We start from the raw sequence: 26,734 nt of genomic DNA on the forward strand, positions 1-26,734 counted from the left end.
CTCTCCCCAACTCCTCCTCTCCCCAACTCCTCCTCTCCCCAACTCCTCCTCTCCCCAACTCCTCCTCTCCTCTTCTCTCCTCTCTCCTCCTCCTCCTCTTCTCCTCCTCTCCCCTTCTCCTCCTCTCCCCAACTCCTCCTCCTCTCTCTCTCTCTCTCCTCTTCTCCTCTCTCTCCTCCTCTCCTCCTCTCCTCCTCCTCCTCTCCCCATCTCCTCCTCTCCCCCCATCTCCTCCTCTCCTCCTCTTCCTCCTCTTCCTCCTCTCCCCATCTCCTCCTCTCCTCTCTCTCCCCATCTCCTCCTCCTCCTCTTCCTCCTCTTCCTCCTCTCCCCATCTCCTCCTCTCCTCCTCTTCCTCCTCTTCCTCCTCTCCCCATCTCCTCCTCTCCCCATCTCCTCCTCTCCCCATCTCCTCCTCTCTCCCCTTCTCCTCCTCTCCTCTCCTCTTCTCCTCCTCTTCCTCCTCTTCCTCCTCTCCCCATCTCTCCTCCTCTCCCCATCTCCTCCTCTCCCCATCTCCTCTTCTCCTCCTCTCCCCTCTCCTCCCTCCTCTCCTCTTCTCTCCTCTTCCTCCTCTCCCCTCTCCTCCTCTCCCCATCTCCTCCTCTCCCCATCTCCTCCTCTCCCCATCTCCTCCTCTTCCTCCTCTTCCTCCTCTTCCTCCTCTCCCCATCTCCTCCTCTCCTCTCTCTCCCCATCTCCTCCTCTCACTCTTACCTCCCGTGGGCCTAACTCCAGTCTCATGTAAGTCTAATTAATAAATGCACCTCACTGAATGTGTGTGTGTGTGTGTGTGTGTGTGTGTGTATATATATATAGTAATCATTAATGTTATTAATTATATTATTGACTTGGGCTTATCATTTAAATGTGTAAACTGACCTGCATGCTTTTTGTTGGTTTCTGTGTAATTCAAACCCATCGTTTCAAGTCAACTGTTATAATACTGATATACAGTTATAATACACATTTTCTAAGAGGTGAAACAGTCCTGAATGGTTTTGAACACCGGGCCTCTGAACAACTCTGTTCACGATGAGTATTCAGAATGTTACGATGAAGCATGTCTTCTTCTTAAGGCGAGAGTTGGTAGTCCTCCATATCAGTCTCTTTTTAGAATAGAGTCCTCCATATCAGTCTCATTTTAGAGTAGTGTCCTCCATATCAGTCCCATTTTAGAGTAGTGTCCTCCATATCAGTCTCATTTTAGAGTAGAGTCCTCCATATCAGTCTCATTTTAGAGTAGAGTCCTCCATATCAGTCTCATTTTAGAGTAGAGTCCTTCATATCAGTCTCTTTTTAGAGTAGAGTTCTCTCCATATCAGTCTCAGAGTAGTCCTTCATATCAGTCTCTCAGAGTAGAGTCTTCCATTTCAGTCTCAGAATAGAGTCCTCCATATCAGTCTCAGAGTAGAGTCCTCCATATCAGTCTCAGAGTAGAGTCCTCCATATCAGTCTCAGAGTAGAGTCCTCCATATCAGTCTCAGAGTAGAGTCCTCCATATCAGTCTCAGAGTAGAGTCCTCCATATCAGTCTCAGAGTAGAGTCCTCCATATCAGTCTCAGAGTAGAGTCCTCCATATCAGTCTCAGAGTAGAGTCCTCCATATCAGTCTCAGAGTAGAGTCCTCCATATCAGTCTCAGAGTAGAGTCCTCCATATCAGTGTCTTTAGAGTAGAGTCCTCCACATCAGTGTCTTTAGAGTAGAGTCCTCCATATCAGTCTCAGAGTAGAGTCCTCCTTATCAGTGTCTTTAGAGTAGAGTCGTCCACATCAGTGTCTTTAGAGTAGAGTCCTCCCCATCAGTCTCTTTAGAGTAGAGTCCTCCCCATCAGTCTCTTTAGAGTAGAGTCCTCCTTATCAGTGTCTTTAGAGTAGAGTCCTCCTTATCAGTGTCTTTAGAGTAGAGTCCTCCATATCAGTCTTTAGAGTAGAGTCCTCCACATCAGTCTCTTTAGAGTAGAGTCCTCCATATCAGTCTCTTTAGAGTAGAGTCCTCCACATCAGTCTCAGAGTAGAGTCCTCCACATCAGTCTCTTTAGAGTAGAGTCCTCCCCATCAGTCTCTTTAGAGTAGAGTCCTCCACATCAGTCTCTTTAGAGTAGAGTCCTCCACATCAGTCTCTTTAGAGTAGAGTCCTCCACATCAGTCTCTTTAGAGTAGAGTCCCCCTGGAGAGAACAGCTTTATTCTCTATATACTTATACTCATATCCAATCTCTGTAAATGTCTGGTCCTGTATTCCGCTGCCCCCCCTGTCTCCCCGTCTATCTGTGTAACCACGGTAACATCCCTTGACCTCTCACCCCTCTAGTGGACAACCAGCACATGCTGCACTACATTCGAGACAAGACGGCGGTCCCTTACTTCAGTAACCTGGTCTGGTTCATCGGCTCCCACGTCATAGAGCTGGACAAGTGTGTTCAGACGGACCAAGAGTGAGCACACACACACACACACACACACACACACACACACACACACACACACACACGCGGCAGCACCGTCATCACACTGGACCAAAGGTGTTCAGACAGTCATTTTTCTTCTACGTTCTGTTGTCATTTAGCTTCCTATACAGTTCTATAGAACGAGCTGGAAAAGTGAGTAAGAGACTGTCTGTATGTCGGCCTATGGGGATGAGTGGATCTTTCCTTACCTTCAGATGGGTCATTCTCCCCTCTGTCCACTAGGGGTCTCTGTCTAACCTTCAGATGGGTCATTCTCCTGTGTCCACTAGGGGTCTCTGTCTAACCTTCAGATGGGTCATTCTCCCCTGTGTCCACTAGGGGTCTCTGTCTAACCTTCAGATGGGTCATTCTCCCCTGTGTCCACTAGGGGTCTCTGTCTAACCTTCAGATGGGTCATTCTCCCTGTGTCCACTAGGGGTCTCTGTCTAACCTTCAGATGGGTCATTCTCCCCTGTGTCCACTAGGGGTCTCTGTCTAACCTTCAGATGGGTCATTCTCCCTGTGTCCACTAGGGGTCTCTGTCTAACCTTCAGATGGGTCATTCTCCCCTGTGTCCACTAGGGGTCTCTGTCTAACCTTCAGATGGGTCATTCTCCCCTGTGTCCACTAGGGGTCTCTGTCTAACCTTCAGATGGGTCATTCTCCCCTGTGTCCACTAGGGGTCTCTGTCTAACCTTCAGATGGGTCATTCTAGGGGTCTCCCTGGGTCCACTAGATGGGTCTCTGTCTAGGGGTCTCTCTTCAGATGGGTCATTCTCCCCTGTGTCCACTAGGGGGTCTTCAGATGGGTCATTCTCCCTGTGTCCACTAGGGGTCTCTGTCTAGTCTTCAGATGGGTCATTCTCCCTGTGTCCACTAGGGGTCTCTGTCTAACCTTCAGATGGGTCATTCTCCCCTGTGTCCACTAGGTGTCTATCTAGTCTTCAGATGGGTCATTCTCCCCTGTGTCCACTAGGTGTCTATCTAGTCTTCAGATGGGTCATTCTCCCCTGTGTCCACTAGGGGTCTCTATCTAACCTTCAGATGGGTCATTCTCCCCTCTGTCCACTAGGTGTCAGTGTTGTATCAGTTTAGACTTTCTACCTGACAGAGTTATCTGATTAAGATATTGTCCTCTCGGGAAGGTTGTGTTTGCACTGCAGGCTTGGGTATACATTCAGATACATGTTGTGAAACACAAAACCATAGCAGTTACAGACTAGATCGTTACACACTGTTATGTACATACCACCTCTCTCTCTCTGTGTCTCTGTCTCTCTGTCTCTCTGTCTCTGTCTCTGTCTCTGTCTCTCTCCCTCTCCTCCCTCCAGGCATCGTAACCGGGGGAAGCTGAGTGACTTGGTAGCAGAGCATCTCGACCATCTCCACTACCTGAACGATATCCTGACTATCAACTGTGAGTTCCTGAACGATGTCCTGACAGACCACCTGCTCAACCGTCTGTTCCTGCCTCTCTACGTCTTCTCTCTGGTCTGCCCTGAACAGGTAGGTGGAGGGGGGTGTGTATGTACTGTGTAACCAATACTAATGTGTATCTGACATATTGTCTGTCTGTGTTTCAGTCTGAAGATCGTAAGATCAACCCTCAGGTGTCCCTTAACCTACTGTCACAGGTATGTACCTACACACCGCTTCACACCTCATCACACCACACCTCATCACACCACACCTCATCACACCACACCTCATCACACCTCATCTCATCACACCACACCTCATCACACCACACCTCATCACACCACACCTCATCACACCTCTTCACATCACACCTCATCACACCTCACCCCATCACACCTCATCAAACCTCATCACACCATACCACACCTCATCACACCACTTCACACCTCACCTCTTCACACCTCACCTCCTCACACTACACCCCATCACATCACACCTCATCACACCTCACCCATTCACACCCCATCACCCCTCATTACATCACACCTCTTCATATCACAGCACCTCTTCATATCACAGCACCTCTTCACACCACACCTCTTCACACCACACCTCTTCACACCACACCTCTTCACACCACACCTCTTCACACCACACCTCTTCACATCACACCTCTTCACATCACACCTCTTCACATCACACCTCTTCACATCACATCACACCTCACCTCATCACACCTCACCTCTTCACACCTCTTCACACCACACCTCACTTCATCACACCACACCTCATGACACCTCTTCACACCTCATCACACCTCATCACACCGCACCTCTTCACACCGCACCTCTTCACACCTCATCACACCACACCTCATCACACCGCACCTCACTACACCTCACCACACCTCACCACACCTCATCACATCACACCTCATCACACCACACCTCATCACACCTCATCCATCACACCTAATCACACCTCACCTCACCTCACCTCACTACACCTCACCTCACTACACCTCATCACACCTCACCTCATCACACCTCATCACACCTCACCTCATCACACCTCATCACACCTCACCTCATCACACCTCACCTCATCACACCTCACCTCATCACACCTCGTCACACCTCACCTCACCTCATCACACCACATCACACCTCACCTCATCACACCTCACCTCATCACACCTCATCACACCACACATTGTCACACCTCATCACACCTCACCACATCACCACCTCACCTCATCACAACTCACCTCATCACACCTCGCCTCATCACACCTCACCACACCTCATCACACCACACCTCACCTCACCTCTCTTCACCGTAGGGATGGACGTTCAGTGATAAAACTGCATATGAACGTTGTTATTTTTGTTGGGTTTGTCTCAAGGTGTTTCTCATCATCCACTACCAGCCGCTGGTCAACTCTCTGGCTGAAGTCATCTTCAACGGAGACCTGTCTGTCTTCACACAGCACAAAACCACAGTGAGTACACACACACAGACACAGACACACACACACACACACACACACAGTGACCTTCGGAAAGTATTCAGACCCCTCACCTCAACTTTGTCCAGCCTTTTTCTAAAATGTATCAAATTATTCCCCCCATCAATCTACACACAATACCCCATAATGACATCACAGTACCCCATAATGACATCACACTACCCCATAATGACATCACAATACCTCATCAATCTACACACAATACCCCATAATGACATCACACTACCCCATAATGACATCACAATACCTCATCAATCTACACACAATACCCCATAATGACATCACAATACCTCATCAATCTACACACAATACCCCATAATGACATCACAATACCTCATCAATCTACACACAATACCCCATAATGACATCACACTACCCCATAATGACATCACAATACCTCATCAATCTACACACAATACCCCATAATGACATCACAATACCTCATCAATCTACACACAATACCCCATAATGACATCACACTACCCCATAATGACATCACACTACCCCATAATGACATCACACTACCCCATAATGACATCACAATACCCCATAATGACATCACAATACCTCATCAATCTACACACAATACCCCATAATGACATCACACTACCCCATAATGACATCACACTACCCCATAATGACATCACACTACCCCATAATGACATCACACTACCTCATCAATCTACACACAGTACCCCATAATGACATCACAGTACCCCATAATGACATCACAGTACCCCATAATGACATCACAGTACCCCATAATGACATCACAATACCCCATAATGACATCACAGTACCCATAATGACATCACAATACCCCATAATGACATCACCATACCCCAATCTACACACAATACCCCATAATGACATCACCATACCCCATCAATCTACACACAATACCCCATAATGACATCACAATACCTCATCAATCGACACACAATACCCCATAATGACATCACAATACCCCATAATGACATCACAATACCTCATCAATCTACACACAATACCCCATAATGACATCACACTACCCCATAATGACATCACAATACCCCATAATGACATCACACTACCCCATAATGACATCACACTACCCCATAATGACATCACAATACCCCATAATGACATCACACTACCCCATAATGACATCACACTACCCCATAATGACATCACAATACCCCATAATGACATCACAATACCCCATAATGACATCACCATACCCCATCAATCTACACACAATACCCCATAATGACATCACAATACCTCATAATGACATCGTTGTACCTCATCAATCTCACACAATACCCCATAATGACATCACAATACCTCATAATGACATCACAATACCCCATAATGACATCACACTACCCCATAATGACATCACAATACCCGTCAATGACAAAGCTACCCCATAATGACATCACACTACCCCATAATGACATCACCTTTAATGACATCACACTACCCCATAATGACAGCACTTTTCATCATAGGATTCACAGCCATAAGTCTTCTTGGGTACCTCATGATCTACACACAATACCCCTGTAATGACATCACAGTTTCTCCCATTGACATCACAGATCCCATAATGCTCTGTCATGCTTCCCGTAATGGTCACTGTTTCCAGGTCCCCAGAATGATCCGGGCTCTGGCTGGGCCACTCAAAGACGTTCAGAGACTTGTCAGAAGCCACTCCTGCGTTGTCTTGGCTACCCCAGGATCTCTCTGTACTTTGCTCCTAATGACATCACACTACCCCATAATGACATCACATCTGTTTCTGAGGTGTCAATCTACACACAGTACCCCATGTCTGTGACTTCACAATGCCCCATAATGCCATCACATAAAGGCCCCATAATGACATCATCATTGACCCATAATGACATCACTGCCCCACCATGACATCACACTGCCCCATAATGACATCACAGTACCCCATAATGACATCACTACCCCATAATGACATCACACTACCCCATAATGACATCACAATACCCCATAATGACATCACAATACCCCATAATGACATCACAATACCCCATAATGACACCACAATACCCCATAATGACAAAGCTAAAACAGAAATATCACATTGACATAAGTATTCAGACCCTTTACTCAGTACTTTGTTGAAGCACCTTTGGCAGCGATTACAGCCTCTAGTCTTCTTGGGTTTATTCTCCCACATGCACACCTGTATTTCAGGGAGTTTCTCCCATTCTTCTCCCAGATCCTCTCAATCATTCAGACGTTACTCTGTCAGGTTGGATGGGGAGCGTCACTGTACAGCTGAATACAGGTCTCATCCAGAGATGTTCGATCGGGTTCAATTCGGGCTCATGAATGGGCCATTATCAAAGACGTTCAGAGACTTCTCCCACATGAAGCCATCCTCATTTGTCTTGGCTGTGTGTTTACATGAATACATTGTCATTCAGACTGGGGCGAAGGTTATTTCTGAGGTGCTGAGTGCTCTATCATTCAGAGTTATTCTTTCATCAAGGATTCTCCTCATGAATACATTTTGCATTCAGACGCGTTCATCTTTCCCATGATCCTGACTAGTCTCCCAGTCCCTGACATTTGGCTGATAAAACATCCCCACAGCATGATGCTGACCACCATGCTTACCAGGGATGGTGGTTTCCTCCAGACGTGACGCTTGGCATTCAGGCCGAACAGTTCAATGAATGGTTTCATCAGACCAGAGAATCTTGTTTCTCGTGGTCACATGAGAGTACTTTAGGTGCCTTTTGGCAAACTCCCACAGTGGGCTGTCATGTGCATTACACACTCTTAAAGGCCTGATTGGTGGAGTGCTACAATAGGCATTCTGGTGTTATTATCATAAATGGAATACCTGATGCTCTGGTCAGTGAATACTCATTGAATACATTATCATTCAGACGCGTCTGTTATTCTCCCACATGAATACATTATCATTCAGACGCGTCTGTTATTCTCCCACACGAATACATTATCATTCAGACGCGTCTGTTATTCTCCCACATGAATACATTATCATTCAGACGCGTCTGTTATTCTCCCACATGAATACATTATACATTATGTCCTCTCTAGCACCCTGCTAACAGTTAACAACCGATTGACTTTGGTGATTACACCTTAACAGCTGGTGATTCCAGTAACAGGAAGTGGTTGTGACAGAGATGGCCCTTATACATCCTGGGGGGGGGGGGTTAAGATAACGCCCGTTGCAGATAGAGACAGGATGAACCCAGAGTGGCTTATGGTATGGTGTGTTCCCCCCCCAATCTACAAGGGAGAGGTGGAACAAGGCATTCTGGGTATTATCTATCTAAATGGTGTGTTGTCTGTAAAGGCTCTCGGCTTAACAGTCAGTCAAGACTTTTGCGCTGACGGTTTCATTATTACAATAATTAGTGTGTGTGTGTGTGTCTGTGTGTGTGTGTGTGTGTGTGTGTGTGTGTGTCTGTGTGTGTTCTCTCTGTGTCTGCGTGTGTTCTCTGTGTGTCTGTGTGTCTGTCTCGTGTGTCTCTGTGTGTGTCTGCGTGTGTTCTCTGTGTGTCTGCGTGTGTTCTCTCTGTGTCTGCGTGTGTTCTCTCTGTGTCTGCGTGTGTTCTCTGTGTGTCTGCGTGTGTTCTCTCTGTGTGTGTTCTCTCTGTGTCTGCGTGTGTTCTCTCGTGTGTCTGCGTGTGTTCTCTCTGTGTCTGCGTGTGTTCTCTCTGTGTCTGCGTGTGTTCTCTGTGTGTCTGCGTGTGTTCTCTGTGTCTGCGTGTGTTCTCTCTGTGTCTGCGTGTGTTCTCTCTGTGTCTGCGTGTGTTCTCTCTGTGTCTGCGTGTGTTCTCTCTGTGTCTGCGTGTGTTCTCTCTGTGTCTGCGTGTGTTCTCTGTGTGTCTGCGTGTGTTCGTGTGTTCTCTGCGTGTGTTGTGTCTGCGTGTGTTCTCTGTGTGTCTGCGTGTGTTCTCTGTGTGTCTGCGTGTGTTCTCTCTGTGTCTGCGTGTGTTCTCTGTGTGTCTGCGTGTGTTCTCTCTGTGTCTGCGTGTGTTCTCTCTGTGTCTTCTCTCTGTGTCTGCGTGTGTTCTCTCTGTGTCTGCGTGTGTTCTCTCTGTGTCTGCGTGTGTTCTCTGTGTGTCTGTGTGTTCTCTGTGTGTCTGTGTGTTCTCTGTGTGTCTGTGTGTGTTCTCTGTGTGTCTGCGTGTGTTCTCTGTGTGTCTGCGTGTGTTCTCTCTGTGTCTGCGTGTGTTCTCTCTGTGTGTGTTTCTCTGCGTGTGTTCTCTCTGTGTCGTGTGTTCTCTGTGTGTCTGTGTGTGTTCTCTGTGTGTCTGCGTGTGTTCTCTGTGTGTCTGTGTGTGTTCTCTCTGTGTCTGTGTGTGTTCTCTCTGTGTCTGCGTGTGTTCTCTGTGTGTGTTCTCTGCGTGTGTTCTCTGTGTGTCTGCGTGTGTTCTCTCTGTGTCTGCGTGTGTTCTCTGTGTGTGTGTCTCTCTCTGTGTGTTCTCTGTGTGTGTTCTCTCTGTGTCTGCGTGTGTTCTCTGTGTGTTCTCTGCGTGTGTTCTCTGTGTGTTCTCTCTGTGTGTGTTCTCTCTGTGTCTGTGTGTGTTCTCTGTGTCTGCGTGTGTTCTCTCTGTGTCTGCGTGTGTCTCTCTGTGTGTCTGTGTGTGTTCTCTCTGTGTCTGTGTGTTCTCTCTGTGTCTGCGTGTGTCTCTGTGTCTGCGTGTGTTCTCTCTGTGTCTGCGTGTGTTCTCTGTGTGTTCTCTCGTGTGTCTCGTGTGTTCTCTGTGTGTGTTCTCTCTGTGTCTGTGTGTGTTCTCTGTGTGTGTTCTCTCTGTGTCTGCGTGTGTTCTCTGTGTGTCTGCGTGTGTTCTCTGTGTGTCTGCGTGTGTCTCTCTCTGTGTCTGTGTGTGTTCTCTCTGTGTCTGCGTGTGTTCTCTGTGTGTCTGCGTGTGTTCTCTCTGTGTCTGCGTGTGTTCTCTCTGTGTCTCTGTGTGTGTTCTCTCTGTGTCTGCGTGTGTTCTCTGTGTGTGTGTCTCTCTGTGTCTCTGTGTTCTCTGTGTGTGTGTTCTCTGTGTCTGCGTGTGTTCTCTGTGTGTCTGCTGTGTGTGTTCTCTCTGTGTCTGCGTGTGTTCTCTGTGTGTCTGTGTGTGTTTCTCTGTGTCTGTGTGTGTTCTCTGTGTCTGCGTGTGTTCTCTGTGTCTGCGTGTGTTCTCTGTGTCTGTGTGTGTTCTCTGTGTGTCTGCGTGTGTTCTCTGTGTGTGTGTTCTGTGTGTCTGTGTGTTCTCTGTGTCTGCGTGTGTTCTCTGTGTGTCTCGTGTGTTCTCTGTGTGTCTGCGTGTGTTCTCTGTCTGTGTGTGTTCTCTCTGTGTCTGTGTGTGTTCTCTGTGTGTGTTCTCTGTGTGTGTTCTCTGTGTGTGTGTTCTCTCTGTGTCTGCGTGTGTTCTCTGTGTGTCTGTGTGTTCTCTCTGTGTCTGCGTGTGTTCTCTGTGTGTGTTCTCTGTGTGTGTTCTCTCTGTGTCTGCGTGTGTTCTCTGTGTCTGTGTGTGTTCTCTGTGTGTGTTCTCTGTGTCTGCGTGTGTTCTGTGTGTGTGTGTGTGTGTGTGTCTGCGTGTGTTCTCTGTGTCTGCCTGTGTTCTCTGTGTGTGTGTGTGGGTGTGTGTGTCCATTTTTTCAACCCATTCAATTCATCCATTCAACCCCCTCATCAATCTACACACAATACCCCATTATAACAAAGCCACCTCCCCTCATCAATCACAATACCCCATTATAACAAAGCAACCTCCCCCTCATCAATCTACACACAATACCCCATTATAACAAAGCAACTCCCCCTCATCAATCACAATACCCCATTATAACAAAGCAACCTCCCCCCTCATCAATCACAATACCCCATTATAACAAAGCAACCTCCCCCCTCATCAATCACAATACCCCATTATAACAAAGCAAAAAAACAGTTTTCTTGAAATTTTAGCAAATGTATTCAAATTACCATATATATATAATATCACATTAGGGCTGTTTTCATACCATATGTTCCTTAATTCATTAATTCATACATAAATTAATTTGTTAATTCATACATACATTTATTCGTTAATTCATACATAAATTAATTCACACCTACATTAATTAATACATAAATGAATTCATACACTTCCTTAAAGGGGAGGTTCATAAATTAATTAATGAATTCATACACTTCCTTATGGGATGGAAAGTAGACCGTTGTCCACACCAGGAAGATTCAGAGGATTTATATAAAGGGGAGGATTTCTTCCAGCCTGGCCTGCACCCACATAAATTAATTAATGAATTCATACACTTCCTTAAAGGGGAGGATTTCTTCCAGCCTGGCCTGCACCCACATAAATTAATTAATGAATTCATACACTTCCTTAAAGGGGAGGATTTCTTCCAGCCTGGCCTGCACCCTCATAAATTAATTAATGAATTCATACACTTCCTTAAAGGGGAGGATTTCTTCCAGCCTGGCCTGCACCCTCATAAATTAATTAATGAATTCATACACTTCCTTAAAGGGGAGGATTTCTTCCAGCCTGGCCTGCACCCTCATAAATTAATTAATGAATTCATACACTTCCTTAAAGGGGAGGATTTCTTCCAGCCTGGCCTGCACCCACATAAATTAATTAAAACATACACTTCCTTAAAGGGGAGGATTTCTTCCAGCCTGGCCTCATAAATTAAAATCATACATCTAAAGGGAGATTTCTTCCAGCCTGGCCTGCATTTGTATTACAGACACACTTAAAGGGGAGGATTTCTTCCAGCCTGGCCTGCACCCACATAAATTAATTAATGAATTCATACACTTCCTTAAAGGGGAGGATTTCTTCCAGCTGAAAACATGTCGTTGTTCATGTAAAATCATATCTAGAGGAGATCAGGAGATTTGTATTACAGACACACACACCCCCGCCCCTCTTCCAAAACACCCAAGGACCTGTTTACTATAAACCCAGCTTAACAGGCCTTCTCAGCAGGTGAGATCACTTCCTGTTTAGCAGTGGTGTATTGTGGTGAATGGATGACAGCTTTAGACGAAATGACAGGCCCGAAGATGAGAAGACGAACCAACCACACACACACACACACCGTGGTCACGTAGCTCAACTCTGGCCTAGTTATTCTTGTCTTCCATTGACTGTTACTGTTAGTCAATGGAAGACTGTTACTGTGGTGGGGTCCTGTTAAAACGGTGTATCTGGGTTTTGTAGGATGCCAGGAGAACTCCACCTGCTTCAATGCATCGAGCCAACTGTAAAGTTTGGTGGAGGAGGAATAATGGTCTGGGGCTGTTCATGGTTTCGGGCTCCTTTAGTTCCAGTGAAGGGTAAATCTTAACGCTAGAGCGTACAATGACATTCTAGATGATTCTGTGCTTCCAACTTAGTGGCAACAGTTTGGATAAGGCCCTTTCAGATTGACAATGACCCCCCCGTGCAAGGTGACCCCCCCAAAGCAAGGTGACCCCCCCAAATGACCCCCCCAAAGCAAGGTCCATACAGAAATGGCTTGTTGAGATGGGTGTGGAAGAACTTGACTGGTCTGCACAGTGTCCTGATCTCAACCCCATTGAAGTTCTTTGGGATGAGTTGGAACTGTTCTCTGGTCGGCCACTTGTTGTTGATCAGTAGCTAACAAACTGATCCAGAACCTATCCTCTGGTTGGCCACTTGTTGTTGATCAGTAGCTAACAAACTGATCCAGAACCTGACCTCTGGTTGGCCACTTGTTGTTGATCAGTAGCTAACAAACTGATCCAGAACCTGTCCAGAACCGGTCCTCTGGTCGGCCACTTGTTGTTGATCAGTAGCTAACAAACTGATCCAGAACCTGTCCTCTGGTTGGCCACTTGTTGTTGATCAGTAGCTAACAAACTGATCCAGAACCTGACCTCTGGTTGGCAAACTGATCCAGAACCTGTCCTCTGGTTGGCCACTTGTTGTTGATCAGTAGCTAACAAACTGATCCAGAACCTGACCTCTGGTTGGCCACTTGTTGTTGATCAGTAGCTAACAAACTGATCCAGAACATGTCCTCTGGTTGGCCACTTGTTGTTGATCAGTAGCTAACAAACTGATCCAGAACCTGTCCAGAACCGGTCCTCTGGTCGGCCACTTGTTGTTGATCAGTAGCTAACAAACTGATCCAGAACCTGTCCTCTGGTCGGCCACTTGTTGTTGATCAGTAGCTAACAAACTGATCCAGAACCTGGTGGCCACTTGTTGTTGATCAGAACAAACTGATCCAGAACCTGTCCTCTGGTCGGCCACTTGTTGTTGATCAGTAGCTAACAAACTGATCCAGAACCTGCTAACAAACCTCTGGTTGGCCACTTGTTGTTGATCAGTAGCTAACAAACTGATCCAGAACCTGACCTCTGGTTGGCCACTTGTTGTTGATCAGTAGCTAACAAACTGATCCAGAACATGTCCTCTGGTTGGCCACTTGTTGTTGATCAGTAGCTAACAAACTGTTGATCAGTAGCTAACAAACTGATCCAGAACCTGTCCAGAACCGGTCCTCTGGTCGGCCACTTGTTGTTGATCAGTAGCTAACAAACTGATCCAGAACCTGTCCTCTGGTCGGCCACTTGTTGTTGATCAGTAGCTAACAAACTGATCCAGAACCTGTCCTCTGGTTGGCCACTTGTTGTTGATCAGTAGCTAACAAACTGATCCAGAACCTGACCTCTGGTTGGCCACTTGTTGTTGATCAGTAGCTAACAAACTGATCCAGAACCGGTCCTCTGGTCGGCCACTTGTTGTTGATCAGTAGCTAACAAACTGATCCAGAACCTGTCCTCTCTGGTCTGATCCAGCCCTCTTGTTGTTGATCAGTAGCTAACAAACTGATCCAGAACCTGTCCAGAACCTGTCCTCTGGTCGGCCACTTGTTGTTGATCAGTAGCTAACAAACTGATCCAGAACCTGTCCTCTGGTCGGCCACTTGTTGTTGATCAGTAGCTAACAAACTGATCCAGAACCTGTCCTCTGGTCGGCCACTTGTTGTTGATCAGTAGCTAACAAACTGATCCAGAACCTGTCCTCTGGTCGGCCACTTGTTGTTGATCAGTAGCTAACAAACTGATCCAGAACCTGTCCAGAACCGGTCCTCTGGTCGGCCACTTGTTGTTGATCAGTAGCTAACAAACTGATCCAGAACCTGTCCTCTGGTCGGCCACTTGTTGTTGATCAGTAGCTAACAAAACAAACTGATCCAGAACCTCCAGTCCTCTGGTCGGCCACTTGTTGTTGATCAGTAGCTAACAAACTGATCCAGAACCTGTCCTCTGGTCGGCCACTTGTTGTTGATCAGTAGCTAACAAACTGATCCAGAACCTGTCCTCTGGTCGGCCACTTGTTGTTGATCAGTAGCTAACAAACTGATCCAGAACCTGTCCTCTGGTCGGCCACTTGTTGTTGATCAGTAGCTAACAAACTGATCCAGAACCTGTCCTCTGGTCGGCCACTTGTTGTTGATCAGTAGCTAACAAACTGATCCAGAACCTGTCCTCTGGTCGGCCACTTGTTGTTGATCAGTAGCTAACAAACTGATCCAGAACCGGTCCTCTGGTCGGCCACTTGTTGTTGATCAGTAGCTAACAAACTGATCCAGAACCTGTCCTCTGGTCGGCCACTTGTTGTTTCAATACACTTTACAAACATGTTTTGCTGTGAAAAAGGGCACGAATATCGAAGTAAAATACAGACAACACAAAATGACTATACAAAATTAAAGCTCCTTCGACTTGTCTTTCATCTATGAGCATTGTGTGTTTTAACATTTTCTCTCTGTCTCTGTCTCTCTCCCGCCATCCCTCCCTTCCTTTCTCTGTCTCTCTCTCTCCCCCCCTACTCTCTCCCCCCTCTCTCCGTCCTTCCCTCCCTTTCTCTGTCTCTCTCTCTCCCCCCCTACTCTCTCCCCCCTCTCTCCGTCCTTCCCTCCCTTCCTCTGTCTCTCCAGGTCAGCGCAGGCGTCCGTCGCTTCACCAAGCCTCCTGAGTCTCTGGAGCGGTCTCTGGAGCTGTCCTGCAATCGGGGTCGCAAGCGCGCCCAGAAACGCCCCAACTATAAGAACCTGGGAGAGGAGGAGGAGGAAGAGGAGAGGCCGGGGGGAGGAGAGGAGGGCTTGGAGGACAGCGAGAGAGAGAGGGAGAAGGCTAAAGGTACAGAAGGGAGCAGTAAGGGAAGCAGCAGGACAAGTGGGGAGATGGAAGGTGAGTGTGTGGACAGGACAGGAGAACTACATATCCCATCACCACCCTGTGATTACCTCACCCAGGAGCCAGTGCGGCAGTGGCCCTCCTCTCCAAACTGTCACCCTCCTGAAATACAATGTATAAAAATGCGTCAATAAGATTACATTCGAATCAAATGAATATAAAACCGTAGATCAGTGTCTCTCTGTCTTCTCCCTAAAGACCTGAATCAATATGTTCGTTTTTTTTTTTCATCTGAACACAAAAAAAAAAAAATCCAGTTTGGAGATTAGGCCCGTCTTCGCTCTGTGAATGCCTGTCACTACCACGGTCTCCACGGTTACAAGTGTCACTCACCCGAGTCTCCACGGTTACAAGTGTCACTCACCCGAGTCTCCACGGTTACAAGTGTCACTCACCCGAGTCTCCACGGTTACAAGTGTCACTCACCCGAGTCTCCACGGTTACAAGTGTCACTCACCCGAGTCTCCACGGTTACAAGTGTCACTCACCCGAGCCTTCACGGTTACAACTGTCACTACCGCGGTCTCCCACGGTGACGCCATTTCATCCTGTGCTCCTCACCTCTCATCTCTCCTGGTGTTTTCATACGACTACATTATTATGATTAATGTCCTCCGCTGTGTGTTCTGGTGTAATAACAGGCTGTGTGTTCTGGTGTAATAACAGGCTGTGTGTTCTGGTGTAATAACAGGCTGTGTGTTCTGGTGTAATAACAGGCTGTGTGTTCTGGTGTAATAACAGGCTGTGTGTTCTGGTGTAATAACAGGCTGTGTGTTCTGGTGTAATAACAGGCTGTGTGTTCTGGTGTAATAACAGGCTGTGTGTTCTGGTGTAATAACAGGCTGTGTGTTCTGTGTAATAACAGGCTGTGTGTAATAACAGGCTGTGTGTTCTGGTGTAATAACAGGCTGTGTGTTGTGTAATAACAGGCTGTGTGTTCTGGTGTAATAACAGGCTGTGTGTAATAACAGGCTGTGTGTTCTGGATGAATAACAGGCTGTGTGTTCAGGTGTAATAACAGGCTGTGTGTTCTGTGTGTGTAATAACAGGCTGTGTGTTCTGGTGTAATAACAGGCTGTGTGTAATAACAGGCTGTGTGTTCTGGTGTAATAACAGGCTGTGTGTTCTGGTGTAATAACAGGCTGTGTGTTCTGGTGTAATAACAGGCTGTGTGTTCTGGTGTAATAACAGGCTGTGTGTTCTGTGTAATAACAGGCTGTGTGTTCTGTGTAATAACAGGCTGTGTGTAATAACAGGCTGTGTGTTCTGTGTAATAACAGGCTGTGTGTAACAGGCTGTGTGTAATAACAGGCTGTGTGTTCTAGTGTAATAACAGGCTGTGTGTTCTGGTGTAATAACAGGCTGTGTGTTCTGGTGTAATAACAGGCTGTGTGTAATCTGGTGGTGTAATAACAGGCTGTGTGTTCTGGTGTAATAACAGGCTGTGTGTTCTGGTGTAATAACAGGCTGTGTGTTCTGGTGTAATAACAGGCTGTGTGTTCTGGTGTAATAACAGGCTGTGTGTTCTGGTGTAATAACAGGCTGTGTGTTCTGGTGTAATAACAGGCTGTGTGTTCTGGTGTAATAACAGGCTGTGTGTTCTGGTGTAATAACAGGCTGTGTGTTCTGGTGTAATAACAGGCTGTGTGTTCTGGTGTAATAAGGCAGGCTGTGTGTAATAACAGGCTGTTCTGTGTAATAACAGGCTGTGTGTTCTGGTGTAATAACAGGCTGTGTGTTCTGGTGTGTAATAACAGGCTGTGTGTTCTGGTGTAATAACAGGCTGTGTGTTAACAGGCTGTGTGTAATAACAGGCTGTGTGTTCTGTGTAATAACAGGCTGTGTTCTGGTGTAATAACAGGCTGTGTGTTCTGGTGTAATAACAGGCTGTGTGTTCTGGTGTAATAACAGGCTGTGTGTTCTGTGTAATAACAGGCTGTGTGTTCTGGTGTAATAACAGGCTGTGTGTAATAACAGGCTGTGTGTAATAACAGGCTGTGTTCTAGTGTAATAACAGGCTGTGTGTTCTGGTGTAATAACAGGCTGTGTGTTCTGGTGTAATAACAGGCTGTGTGTTCTGGTGTAATAACAGGCTGTGTGTTCTGGTGTAATAACAGGCTGTGTGTTCTGGTGTAATAACAGGCTGTGTGTTCTGGTGTAATAACAGGCTGTGTGTTCTGGTGTAATAACAGGCTGTGTGTTCTGGTGTAATAACAGGCTGTGTGTTCTAGTGTAATAACAGGCTGTGTGTTCTAGTGTAATAACAGGCTGTGTGTAATAACAGGCTGTGTGTGTGTGTAATAACAGGCTGTGTGTTCTGGTGTAATAACAGGCTGTGTGTTCTGGTGTAATAACAGGCTGTGTGTTCTGGTGTAATAACAATGGTGTAATAACAGGCTGTGTGTTCTGTGTGTAATAACAGGCTGTGTGTAATAACAGGCTGTGTGTTCTGGTGTAATAACAGGCTGTGTGTTCTGGTGTAATAACAGGCTGTGTGTTCTGGTGTAATAACATGTAATAACAGGCTGTGTGTTCTGTGTAATAACAGGCTGTGTGTTCTGGTGTAATAACAGGCTGTGTGTTAACTGTGTGTAATAACAGGGTGTAATAACAGGCTGTGTGTTCTGTGTAATAACAGGCTGTGTGTTCTGTGTGTAATAACAGGCTGTGTGTTCTGGTGTAATAACAGGCTGTGTGTTCTGGTGTAATAACAGGCTGTGTGTTCTGGTGTAATAACAGGCTGTGTGTTCTGGTGTAATAACAGGCTGTGTGTTCTGGTGTAATAACAGGCTGTGTGTAATAACAGGCTGTGTGTAATAACAGGCTGTGTGTTCTGGTGTAATAACAGGCTGTGTGTTCTGGTGTAATAACAGGCTGTGTGTTCTGGTGTAATAACAGGCTGTGTGTTCTGGTGTAATAACAGGCTGTGTGTTCTGGTGTAATAACAGGCTGTGTGTTCTGGTGTAATAACAGGCTGTGTGTTCTGGTGTAATAACAGGCTGTGTGTTCTGGTGTAATAACAGGCTGTGTGTTAACAGGCTGTTCTGGTGTAATAACAGGCTGTGTGTTCTGGTGTAATAACAGGCTGTTCTGTGTAATAACAGGCTGTGTGTTCTGGTGTAATAACAGGCTGTGTGTTCTGGTGTAATAACAGGCTGTGTGTTCTGGTGTAATAACAGGCTGTGTGTAATAACAGGCTGTTCTGGTGTAATAACAGGCTGTGTGTTCTGGTGTAATAACAGGCAGGCTGTGTGTTCTGGTGTAATAACAGGCTGTGTGTTCTGGTGTAATAACAGGCTGTGTTCTGGTGTAATAACAGGCTGTGTGTTCTGTGTAATAACAGGCTGTGTGTTCTGGTGTAATAACAGGCTGTGTGTAATAACAGGCTGTGTGTTCTGGTGTAATAACAGGCTGTGTGTTCTAGTGTAATAACAGGCTGTGTGTTCTGTGTAATAACAGGGTGTAATAACAGGCTGTGTGTTCTGGTGTAATAACAGGCTGTGTGTTCTGGTGTAATAACAGGCTGTGTGTTCTGGTGTAATAACAGGCTGTGTGTTCTGGTGTAATAACAGGCTGTGTGTTCTAGTGTAATAACAGGCTGTGTGTTCTGGTGTAATAACAGGCTGTGTGTTCTGGTGTAATAACAGGCTGTGTGTTCTGGTGTAATAACAGGCTGTGTGTTCTGGTGTAATAACAGGCTGCTGTGTGTTCTGTGTGTAATAACAGGCTGTGTGTTCTGGTGTAATAACAGGCTGTGTGTTCTGGTGTAATAACAGGCTGTGTGTTCTGGTGTAATAACAGGCTGTGTGTTCTGGTGTAATAACAGGCTGTGTGTTCTGTGTGTAATAACAGGCTGTGTGTTCTGGTGTAATAACAGGCTGTGTGTTCTGGTGTAATAAGGCTGTGTGTTCTGGTGTAATAACAGGCTGTGTGTGTGTAATAACAGGCTGTGTGTTCTGGTGTAATAACAGGCTGTGTGTTCTGGTGTAATAACAGGCTGTGTGTTCTAGTGTAATAACAGGCTGTGTGTTCTGGTGTAATAACAGGCTGTGTGTTCTGGTGTAATAACAGGCTGTGTGTTCTGGTGTAATAACAGGCTGTGTGTTCTGTGTAATAACAGGCTGTTCTGTGTAATAACAGGCTGTGTGTTCTGGTGTAATAACAGGCTGTGTGTTCTGGTGTAATAACAGGCTGTGTGTTCTGGTGTAATAACAGGCTGTGTGTTCTGGTGTAATAACAGGCTGTGTTCTGTTAACAGGCTGTGTGTAATAACAGGCTGTGTGTTCTAGTGTAATAACAGGCTGTGTGTTCTGGTGTAATAACAGGCTGTGTGTTCTGGTGTAATAACAGGCTGTGTGTTCTGGTGTAATAACAGGCTGTGTGTTCTGGTGTAATAACAGGCTGTGTGTTCTGGTGTAATAACAGGCTGTGTGTTCTAGTGTAATAACAGGCTGTGTGTAATAACAGGCTGTGTGTTCTGGTGTAATAACAGGCTGTGTGTTCTGGTGTAATAACGGGCTGTGTGTAATAACAGTCTGTGTGTTCTGGTGTAATAACAGGCTGTGTGTTCTAGTGTAATAACAGGCTGTGTGTTCTAGTGTAATAACAGGCTGTGTGTTCTGGTGTAATAACAGGCTGTGTGTTCTGTGTGTAATAACAGGCTGTGTGTTCTAGTGTAATAACAGGCTGTGTGTTCTGGTGTAATAACAGGCTGTGTGTTCTGGTGTAATAACAGGCTGTGTGTTCTGTTAACAGGCTAACAGGCTGTGTGTAATAACAGGCTGTGTGTTCTGGTGTAATAACAGGCTGTGTGTTCTGGTGTAATAACAGGCTGTGTGTTGTTCTGGTGTAATAACAGGCTGTGTGTTCTGTGTAATAACAGGCTGTGTGTTCTGGTGTAATAACAGGCTGTGTGTTCTGGTGTAATAACAGGCTGTGTGTTCTGGTGTAATAACAGGCTGTGTGTTCTGGTGTAATAACAGGCTGTGTGTTCTGGTGTAATAACAGGCTGTGTGTGTAATAACAGGCTGTGTGTTCTGGTGTAATAACAGGCTGTGTGTTCTGGTGTAATAACAGGCTGTGTGTTCTGGTGTAATAACAGGCTGTGTGTTCTGGTGTAATAACAGGCTGTGTGTTCTGGTGTAATAACAGGCTGTGTGTTCTGGTGTAATAACAGGCTGTGTGTTCTGTGTAATAACAGGCTGTGTGTTCTAACAGGCTGTGTGTAACAGGCTGTGTGTTCTGTTCTGGTGTAATAACAGGCTGTGTGTTCTGTGTAATAACAGGCTGTGTGTTCTGGTGTAATAACAGGCTGTGTGTTCTGGTGTAATAACAGGCTGTGTGTTCTGTGTGTAATAACAGGCTGTGTGTTCTGGTGTAATAACAGGCTGTGTGTTCTGGTGTAATAACAGGCTGTGTGTTCTGGTGTAATAACAGGCTGTGTGTTCTAGTGTAATAACAGGCTGTGTGTTCTGGTGTAATAACAGGCTGTGTGTTAACAGGCTGTGTGTAATAACAGGCTGTGTGTTCTGGTGTAATAACAGGCTGCTGTGTGTAATAACAGGCTGTGTGTTCTGGTGTAATAACAGGCTGTGTGTTCTGGTGTAATAACAGGCTGTGTGTTCTGGTGTAATAACAGGCTGTGTGTTCTGGTGTAATAACAGGCTGTGTGTTCTGGTGTAATAACAGGCTGTGTGTTCTGGTGTAATAACAGGCTGTGTGTTCTGGTGTAATAACAGGCTGTGTGTTCTGGTGTAATAACAGGCTGTGTGTTCTGGTGTAATAACAGGCTGTGTGTTCTGGTGTAATAACAGGCTGTGTGTTCTGGTGTAATAACGGGCTGTGTGTTCTGGTGTAATAACAGGCTGTGTGTTCTGGTGTAATAACAGGCTGTGTGTTCTGTAATAACAGGCTGTGTGTTCTGTGTAATAACAGGCTGTGTGTTCTGGTGTAATAACAGGCTGTGTGTTCTGGTGTAATAACAGGCTGTGTGTTCTAGTGTAATAACAGGCTGTGTGTTCTGGTGTAATAACAGGCTGTGTTCTGGTGTAATAACAGGCTGTGTGTTCTGGTGTAATAACAGGCTGTGTGTTCTGTGTAATAACAGGCTGTGTTCTAGTGTAATAACAGGCTGTGTGTAATAACAGGCTGTGTGTTCTGGTGTAATAACAGGCTGTGTGTTCTGGTGTAATAACAGGCTGTGTGTGTGTAATAACAGGCTGTGTGTTCTGTGTAATAACAGGCTGTGTGTTCTGGTGTAATAACAGGCTGTGTTCTGGTGTAATAACAGGCTGTGTGTTCTGGTGTAATAACAGGCTGTGTGTTCTAGTGTAATAACAGGCTGTGTGTTCTGGTGTAATAACAGGCTGTGTGTTCTGGTGTAATAACAGGCTGTGTGTTCTGGTGTAATAACAGGCTGTGTGTTCTGGTGTAATAACAGGCTGTGTGTTCTGGTGTAATAACAGGCTGTGTGTTCTGGTGTAATAACAGGCTGTGTGTTCTGGTGTAATAACAGGCTGTGTGTTCTAGTGTAATAACAGGCTGTGTGTTCTGGTGTAATAACAGGCTGTGTGTTCTGGTGTAATAACAGACTGTGTTCTAATGTAATAACAGGCTGTGTGTAATAACAGGCTGTGTGTTCTGGTGTAATAACAGGCTGTGTGTTCTGGTGTAATAACAGGCTGTGTGTTCTGGTGTAATAACAGGCTGTGTGTTCTAGTGTAATAACAGGCTGTGTGTTCTGGTGTAATAACAGGCTGTGTGTTCTAACAGGCTGTGTAATAATAACAGGTGTTCTGGTGTAATAACAGGCTGTGTGTTCTAGTGTAATAACAGGCTGTGTGTTCTGGTGTAATAACAGGCTGTGTGTTCTGGTGTAATAACAGGCTGTGTGTAATAACAGGCTGTGTGTTCTGGTGTAATAACAGGCTGTGTGTTCTGGTGTAATAACAGGCTGTGTGTTCTGGTGTAATAACAGGCTGTGTGTTCTGGTGTAATAACAGGCTGTGTGTTCTAGTGTAATAACAGGCTGTGTGTTCTGTGTAATAACAGGCTGTGTGTAATAACAGGCTGTGTGTTCTGGTGTAATAACAGGCTGTGTGTTCTAGTGTAATAACAGGCTGTGTGTTCTAGTGTAATAACAGGCTGTGTGTTCTGGTGTAATAACAGGCTGTGTGTTCAGGCTGTGTGTAATAACAGGCTGTGTGTTCTGGTGTAATAACAGGCTGTGTGTTCTGTGTTCAGGTGTAATAACAGGCTGTGTGTTCTGGTGTAATAACAGGCTGTGTGTTCTGGTGTAATAACAGGCTGTGTGTTCTGGTGTAATAACAGGCTGTGTGTAATGTGTGTAATAAGGCTGTGTGTTCTGGTGTAATAACAGGCTGTGTGTTCTGGTGTAATAACAGGCTGTGTGTTCTGGTGTAATAACAGGCTGTGTGTAATAACAGGCTGTGTGTTCTGGTGTAATAACAGGCTGTGTGTTCTGGTGTAATAACAGGCTGTGTGTTCTGGTGTAATAACAGGCTGTGTGTTCTAGTGTAATAACAGGCTGTGTGTAATAACAGGCTGTGTGTTCTAGTGTAATAACAGGCTGTGTGTAATAACAGGCTGTGTGTTCTGGTGTAATAACAGGCTGTGTGTTCTGGTGTAATAACAGGCTGTGTGTTCTGGTGTAATAACAGGCTGTGTGTTCTGGTGTAATAACAGGCTGTGTGTTCTGGTGTAATAACAGGCTGTGTGTTCTAGTGTAATAACAGGCTGTGTGTTCTGGTGTAATAACAGGCTGTGTGTTCTGGTGTAATAACAGGCTGTGTGTTCTGGTGTAATAACAGGCTGTGTGTTCTGGTGTAATAACAGGCTGTGTGTTCTGGTGTAATAACAGGCTGTGTGTTCTGGTGTAATAACAGGCTGTGTGTAATAACAGGCTGTGTGTTCTGGTGTAATAACAGGCTGTGTGTTCTGTGTGTAATAACAGGCTGTTCTGTGTAATAACAGGCTGTGTGTTCTGGTGTAATAACAGGCTGTGTGTTCTGGTGTAATAACAGGCTGTGTGTTCTGGTGTAATAACAGGCTGTGTGTTCTGGTGTAATAACAGGCTGTGTGTTCTGGTGTAATAACAGGCTGTGTGTTCTGGTGTAATAACAGGCTGTGTGTTCTGGTGTAATAACAGGCTGTGTGTTCTGGTGTAATAACAGGCTGTGTGTAATAACAGGCTGTGTGTTCTGGTGTAATAACAGGCTGTGTGTGTGTAATAACAGGCTGTGTGTTCTGGTGTAATAACAGGCTGTGTGTTCTGGTGTAATAACAGGCTGTGTGTTCTGGTGTAATAACAGGCTGTGTGTTCTGGTGTAATAACAGGCTGTGTTCTGGTGTAATAACAGGCTGTGTGTAATAACAGGCTGTGTGTAATAACAGGCTGTGTGTTCTGGTGTAATAACAGGCTGTGTGTTCTGTGTAATAACAGGCTGTGTGTTCTGTGTGTAATAACAGGCTGTGTGTTCTGGTGTAATAACAGGCTGTGTGTTCTGGTGTAATAACAGGCTGTGTGTTCTGGTGTAATAACAGGCTGTGTGTTCTGGTGTAATAACAGGCTGTGTGTTCTAACAGGGTGTAATAACAGGCTGTGTGTTCTGGTGTAATAACAGGCTGTGTGTTCTGGTGTAATAACAGGCTGTGTGTTCTGGTGTAATAACAGTGTAATAACAGGCTGTGTGTTCTGGTGTAATAACAGGCTGTGTGTTCTGGTGTAATAACAGGCTGTGTGTTCTGGTGTAATAACAGGCTGTGTGTTCTGGTGTAATAACAGTAATGTGTGTTCTGGTGTAATAACAGGCTGTGTGTTCTGTGTAATAACAGGCTGTGTGTTCTGGTGTAATAACAGGCTGTGTGTTCTGGTGTAATAACAGGCTGTGTGTTCTGGTGTAATAACAGGCTGTGTGTTCTGGTGTAATAACAGGCTGTGTGTTCTGGTGTAATAACAGGCTGTGTGTTCTGGTGTAATAACAGGCTGTGTGTTCTGTGTAATAACAGGCTGTGTGTTCTGGTGTAATAACAGGCTGTGTGTTCTGGTGTAATAACAGGCTGTGTGTTCTGGTGTAATAACAGGCTGTGTGTTCTGGTGTAATAACAGGCTGTGTGTTCTGGTGTAATAACAGGCTGTGTGTGTAATAACAGGCTGTGTGTTCTGGTGTAATAACAGGCTGTGTGTTCTGGTGTAATAACAGGCTGTGTGTTCTGGTGAATAACAGGCTGTGTTCTAGTGTAATAACAGGCTGTGTGTTCTGGTGTAATAACAGGCTGTGTGTTCTAGTGTAATAACAGGCTGTGTGTTCTGGTGTAATAACAGGCTGTGTGTTCTGTTCTGGTGTAATAACAGGCTGTGTGTTCTAGTGTAATAACAGGCTGTGTGTTCTAGTGTAATAACAGGCTGTGTGTTCTGGTGTAATAACAGGCTGTGTGTTCTGGTGTAATAACAGGCTGTGTGTTCTGGTGTAATAACAGGCTGTGTGTTCTGGTGTAATAACAGGCTGTGTGTTCTGTGTAATAACAGGCTGTGTGTAATAACAGGCTGTGTGTTCTGTGTAATAACAGGCTGTGTGTTCTGGTGTAATAACAGGCTGTGTGTTCTGGTGTAATAACAGGCTGTGTGTTCTGGTGTAATAACAGGCTGTGTGTTAACAGGCTGTGTGGTGTAATAACAGGCTGTGTGTTCTGGTGTAATAACAGGCTGTGTGTTGTGTAATAACAGGCTGTGTGTTCTGGTGTAATAACAGGCTGTGTGTTCTGGTGTAATAACAGGCTGTGTGTTCTGGTGTAATAACAGGCTGTGTGTTCTGGTGTAATAACAGGCTGTGTGTTCTGGTGTAATAACAGGCTGTGGCAGGCTGTGTGTTCTAGTGTAATAACAGGCTGTGTGTTCTGTGTAATAACAGGCTGTGTGTTCTGTGTAATAACAGGCTGGTGTAATAACAGGCTGTGTGTTCTGGTGTAATAACAGGCTGTGTGTTCTAGTGTAATAACAGGCTGTGTGTTCTGGTGTAATAACAGGCTGTGTGTTCTGGTGTAATAACAGGCTGTGTGTTCTGGTGTAATAACAGGCTGTGTGTTCTGGTGTAATAACAGGCTGTGTGTTCTGGTGTAATAACAGGCTGTGTGTTCTGGTGTAATAACAGGCTGTGTGTTCTGTGTGTAACAACTGTGTGTTCTGGTGTAATAACAGGCTGTGTGTTCTGGTGTAATAACAGGCTGTGTGTTCTGGTGTAATAACAGGTGTGTGTGTAATAACAGGCTGTGTGTTCTGGTGTAATAACAGGCTGTGTGTTCTGGTGTAATAACAGGCTGTGTGTTCTGGTGTAATAACAGGCTGTGTGTTCTGGTGTAATAACAGGCTGTGTGTAATAACAGGCTGTGTGTTCTAGTGTAATAACAGGCTGTGTGTTCTGGTGTAATAACAGGCTGTGTGTAATAACAGGCTGTGTGTTCTGGTGTAATAACAGGCTGTGTGTTCTGGTGTAATAACAGGCTGTGTGTTCTGGTGTAATAACAGGCTGTGTGTTCTAGTGTAATAACAGGCTGTGTGTTCTGGTGTAATAACAGGCTGTGTGTTCTGGTGTAATAACAGGCTGTGTGTTCTGTGTAATAACAGGCTGTGTGTTCTGGTGTAATAACAGGCTGTGTGTTAACAGGCTGGTGTAATAACAGGCTGTGTGTTCTGGTGTAATAACAGGCTGTGTGTTCTGGTGTAATAACAGGCTGTGTGTTCTGGTGTAATAACAGGCTGTGTGTTCTGTGTAATAACAGGCTGTGTGTTCTGGTGTAATAACAGGCTGTGTGTTCTGGTGTAATAACAGGCTGTGTGTTCTGTGTAATAACAGGCTGTGTGTTCTGGTGTAATAACAGGCTGTGTGTTCTGTGTAATAAACAGGCTGTGTGTTCTGGTGTAATAACAGGCTGTGTGTTCTGGTGTAATAACAGGCTGTGTGTTCTGGTGTAATAACAGGCTGTGTGTTCTGGTGTAACAGGCTGTGTGTTCTGGTGTAATAACAGGCTGTGTGTTCTGGTGTAATAACAGGCTGTGTGTTCTGTGTGTAATAACAGGCTGT

At 45.6% G+C, this 26,734-nt stretch overlaps 1 protein-coding gene across 1 annotated transcript in view; it reads left to right on the forward strand.

Moving 5' to 3' along the window:
- The window catches only part of clec16a (C-type lectin domain containing 16A), a 111,510-nt gene that overhangs the window by 12,875 nt on the left and 71,901 nt on the right, over positions 1–26,734 (forward strand). The window contains exons 6-11 of the mRNA XM_042317485.1: positions 739–744; positions 2,313–2,436; positions 3,780–3,954; positions 4,032–4,082; positions 5,273–5,368; positions 15,377–15,629. Coding sequence (XP_042173419.1) covers positions 739–744; positions 2,313–2,436; positions 3,780–3,954; positions 4,032–4,082; positions 5,273–5,368; positions 15,377–15,629 — 705 coding nt within the window. The remainder of the gene's footprint in view (positions 1–738; positions 745–2,312; positions 2,437–3,779; positions 3,955–4,031; positions 4,083–5,272; positions 5,369–15,376; positions 15,630–26,734) is intronic.

This window comes from Oncorhynchus tshawytscha, unplaced genomic scaffold (assembly GCF_018296145.1).
Source record: "Oncorhynchus tshawytscha isolate Ot180627B unplaced genomic scaffold, Otsh_v2.0 Un_contig_2949_pilon_pilon, whole genome shotgun sequence".
Classification (NCBI taxonomy): Eukaryota; Metazoa; Chordata; class Actinopteri; order Salmoniformes; family Salmonidae; genus Oncorhynchus; species Oncorhynchus tshawytscha.